Genomic DNA, 4,454 nt, shown 5'->3' with positions numbered 1-4,454 from the left:
GATGAAGTCCAATGATTCTTGGTTGTGCGAAAGCACTTTGATGTCCTGAATTTAGACGTTAAATTAATGCATCAAAATTCATGATCAAGTATGGTCTTGGCCTTGTCTAGGATGACAGGATCCAGCCACATGGCCACTTAATTGGTGGATTTAAAAAATAACCAGTAAATTCTGACTTGTTTAAGCCGTAAAAAGATTGCTGTGTTCAGAGTTTCTAAATTATAATTGTTTAATACATAAACAATCATTGAGAGGACAAATTTTAAAGAATTAAATCTAAAATATGTTACAATTAAAATGTATATAATACACAAAATCAAAATATTATTGGATATTATTTACGATATTTAATTATTTTTATATACTTGTTTATTTTTTATACTGATGGTTATAATTACCATAGGTAATTTAGTTATTTAATTGGGTTTATGTCCAAAACTTTAAAAAAAAAAAAAACAAATATAATATTTTGATCCTTCACTTCTGGAACTGATTCAAGTTGCTCCATTTTCTAAAACCTTAGAAGTGTCGAGTTCTTCAATTAACTAAATAGCTTCTCAAGAGTAAAATGAGTTTATAAAGAATCGTATGTTTATGTTGCTTCATCTACAATAGAAGATGGAAAGAGAAGAAAAATTTACCAGTAAATTAAATTGGTAAAGCCCTTAATCATCATAAATACACTATTATAAAAGCCACAAATCTGAGACTCTGAGTTGGTTACCCCGCTCACACCATAAATTGGGTAATAAAAAGAACAAAAGTTTCCTCTCAAGAGTTAAGCTTGACGCCTTAGTTACCAGTAAATAATACATGGAGAAAAAGTCCTGGATTTATCAGTCAAGCATTTGGCTTTCAACTTTCTACATTTTAATTTTTCTCATCTACGGAATGGCATAAAGGATACAGTGTTTACCCCCTTGATCATGTCCTCTTCACGAGGTATCCCAAAATGATACCAATCAAGCCAACAAGAAAAACATACATGAGTGAAATACCACCTCGATTTCTGCTGACTTCATGCCTCAGAAGCTCCTGCACATTGTAAAACTAGTTAGTAAATTCATGATCCAAATGATGCTGCAACACTACCAACATATACTAATCTAATTGACTGAAATCCGTTGCATTTTATGAGGTAACATCTGAACAAGTTCTATTTGGGCAAATAATGCAGCAATTAGTTATCCAAAATTAACACATAACAAGTACTTGTTTACAGAATTCTCAAAGTTGATCCACTCGAATCCCGTGTTTGCACGAACTGCTATGCAACCAATTCTTGTAATTCAAACTGATGATGCATAACTGTTTTTAGTGGGTGGGATTAGCTTAGTACATTCGAGGTCAACATAAAGTGGAGCAGCCCAGTTACTCTATATGGTGCATTTACTGTATACGTTGTCACTAACTTCTCCATGGAGAGAGTTTAGATTCAAACACTGTGGAGCCTAATTCTAAGTGAAAAACAAATGTCAAGGCAAAATGAAAGATTTGGATATCTACTTCTGGGAAGACAAGAAAAGAAAAGCTTCCTCGAATCCTAGCAGAGATCAACAGTCATTTCCAAATGAAAAGAAAAAAATGATAAAGTCGTCATCTGAATCTTTCCCTTATAAAATACAAATGCAATTAGAAACTTCAAAAATCTCTTTGTAATAGGAACCCTAGTGTTTCACGAATTGTGACAGAGTTGTTGTCAGAGGATTTCAGAAAAGAAATCTTAGGCGATGGACATCATGGACCAATATCAAAGTCCCTTACCAGTTCCTGTTGAAGCTTGTTATTCTGTTGAATGGCAGAGTTCTTTTCTTCGGTCAACTTTGAAATGAGAGCCCTTGCCTGAAAGTACAAATATTTACAAGCATGAAATTACAGACGTAGGAAGCTGTAAACCCTTGGTTTTAAGCAACATTATGACACACTTATGAATTATCCTCTACAGTGATGTCAAAATTCTTATATATTATTGGTTCGTTTACGTTATCATAAATTACTAGCAAAGACATCCTATTCCTACCTAAAGTGACCTGGAAATCATACAACATTTACGCGACTGGTATACAGGAAAAGCAATGCAGAAACCTGCTGCCACATTCTGCTTTGATGCCCTGTTACATGTAATCTCTGGACACTGGTCAATGGGTTGTTGGAAATCTGCTGATCTATTGCGGTTTCAGTAAAAAGTGACTTAATGGCTTGGGAGGGGCTGTGTAAGAAGAATGCGTTTTATAGGCTAATACTGCTATCATTTTCTGCATCATTTGGAAGGAAAGAAACAATAGAGTTTTTGAGGGAAAAAATGATAATTTTGTCAATATCAAGGATAGGTGATTTCATTATTTTGGTTTCATTTTGTTGGGACATAACCTTGATAGTTTGGAAAATTTTGGTACCATTGTAGATATATTTATTGACATGTAAATTTTTTGTAAATGAATGGCGTCTCCTTGGCGGCAGCACATCAATATTCGTCTTACACTTTTATTTTCAAAAAAATATTTACACGACTAGAACATGCATGCTTCTTGTTATAATTCAATAACTCGCAAGGCATTATATGCTTTTCTGTGTAAACTTGGAAAATTCTCGTTAAGCATTCAACCTTCAAACTAAGCAGTATGCATCAAGGTTTACCAATTCTGAAGATTTTACAAAAGGCATGAAAAAAAACAGAAATTTATCAGTGTGCACAATTTTTTCTCAAAACTATTTATACGCACAACTGCTGTCACTTGCAGGTCTCTATTAAAAATTCAAAGCTAGATGCTTAAACAAAGTGAAATAGAAAAGTACATAAAAATACCTCAGATGAATTATCTTGAGGCTCAACTCGCTCGACATAAGATCTTGAAGCCTACAGGCAGAATCACGTGGTCATGACACAAATCTATTAACATGAACAGCAATTAAAACAATTGATAAGAGACAAATATTTTGATTTAGATACTGAAACATGAATATGTACCGGTGCAAATTCAGAAGCATTCAAGCTACCATTGTCTGATACTGAAACCCGAGGGGAAGAACCTTCCTCTGATCCTTCCCGAACTGGAGATGGTGGTTGAGGTGGAGCTACATAAACAACCCTCAATTTGGACTCTTCAACTTGATGTCCGGCCTCCTTATTGAACTATAAAGATCCAATAAAAAAACCCAATTGTCTAAGTGCTAGTAATTAGAACCTTACAAAGAGCCACAACACATCATAGGACCATCAATGAAATACCATCTCGGCAGTTATATCCTTTGTTGTCGTTCCAGGACTTGCCACTACACTTTGAAGTAAGAACTTGTCCTTGCATTGCATATCAGGAGGTGCCTCCTTCTGGGCTTGCATTGTAACTGATTAGTGATTAACCCACGGTTAATAACTAGAAAATTTGGAGATAAAAGTAAAGAAAAAAATGCTGAAAATGAACTCAACAAATATGAAAGATGAATAATGAAGAGAAAAGTAATGCAGGAGACCAACCGAACAAAAGCTTTTTCAAAAAAGAAACAATGATTAAGCACAAAATTGATAAGATAGATAGAGAGAAGGCAAAAGAGACCTATAACATCACATGTAGACCTGGGCAGGACAACCCCAGTGTTAGGCCTAACACAATACTTCTTTGGATTCGTCGTCTTAACCTAGAAACCAATTTCACATGCCAAAACAGAAAATCAGATCAGAATTATCCACTACAACGTCAAAAGAAAACACAGAAAAGAGTAACTAAATTAAATTATGGAACAGCATTATCACCTTGAAAGCCACATAATTGTCGGTCTTATTAGACAACTGTAGAGAACAAGAGATCTGTTTCTTCAATTCAACTTTCCATTTCCCCAAAAGAAAACACGGATACACAAAATCAATAACACGAAGATCACGGATCTAAAAGCATATTGAGATTTTTTTTTTTTTTTTTAATAAAAAAGAAGGATTCATAGAAGCTTACAAGGGAATTCGAGGTCTTGAGGGTGGATATTAAGCAGCTCGCCAGTACTCATCTTTATGCGATCTTGAGATATAAATATATGTATATTGGCAGATCCGGTGAGTTCCGAGATCCCGAATTAGACTGCGATTCTGGTTACGGCCGACGGCAGAAGAGAGGGACAGAGAGTGGGAGTGAGAAAATGTAAAAGAACGGGAGACAGTGATGGTCGAGTTTGTTTGGTTGGAGGTTTCCAACCGGTAGCAGGTTTTCCGGTAACTTCATTTGGATTCAAAGGGCAGAATTGTCTTTTCATTTTTTCGAATTTTAATACAAAATAGGTTTGACAGAGAAAATTCTGGAAGTCAATATAATGAGATACCTGGATTTGAGTCTGTTAATATATTTGTTCATTAACTATTAATATGAAAACAAAAATCATATTATTACCTTGAATAAAAAATAATATAAGATAAAATATAAAAGTTAGTATTTAAATTGTATTTATAATTCAAGTTACATAAACTT

At 34.3% G+C, this 4,454-nt stretch overlaps 1 protein-coding gene across 1 annotated transcript; it reads right to left on the bottom strand.

Moving 5' to 3' along the window:
- Window positions 1-669: 669 nt before the first annotated feature.
- Window positions 670-4,171, bottom strand: PVA12 (plant VAP homolog 12). The gene is made up of 8 exons (XM_022042860.2): window positions 3,948-4,171; window positions 3,752-3,822; window positions 3,555-3,636; window positions 3,230-3,345; window positions 2,969-3,133; window positions 2,807-2,857; window positions 1,765-1,842; window positions 670-1,035 (listed from the first exon to the last, which is right to left on the bottom strand). The coding sequence occupies exons 1-8, from the start codon at window positions 3,997-3,999 to the stop codon at window positions 925-927; spliced, it is 726 nt and encodes a 241-aa protein (XP_021898552.1). The 5' UTR covers window positions 4,000-4,171; the 3' UTR covers window positions 670-924.
- Between the last annotated feature and the right edge of the window lie 283 nt (window positions 4,172-4,454).

The sequence above is a fragment of the Carica papaya genome, chromosome 5, assembly GCF_054855325.1.
Source record: "Carica papaya isolate Zhongbai chromosome 5, ASM5485532v1, whole genome shotgun sequence".
NCBI lineage: Eukaryota > Viridiplantae > Streptophyta > Magnoliopsida > Brassicales > Caricaceae > Carica > Carica papaya.
This window is presented reverse-complemented; position numbering and strand designations above follow the sequence as displayed.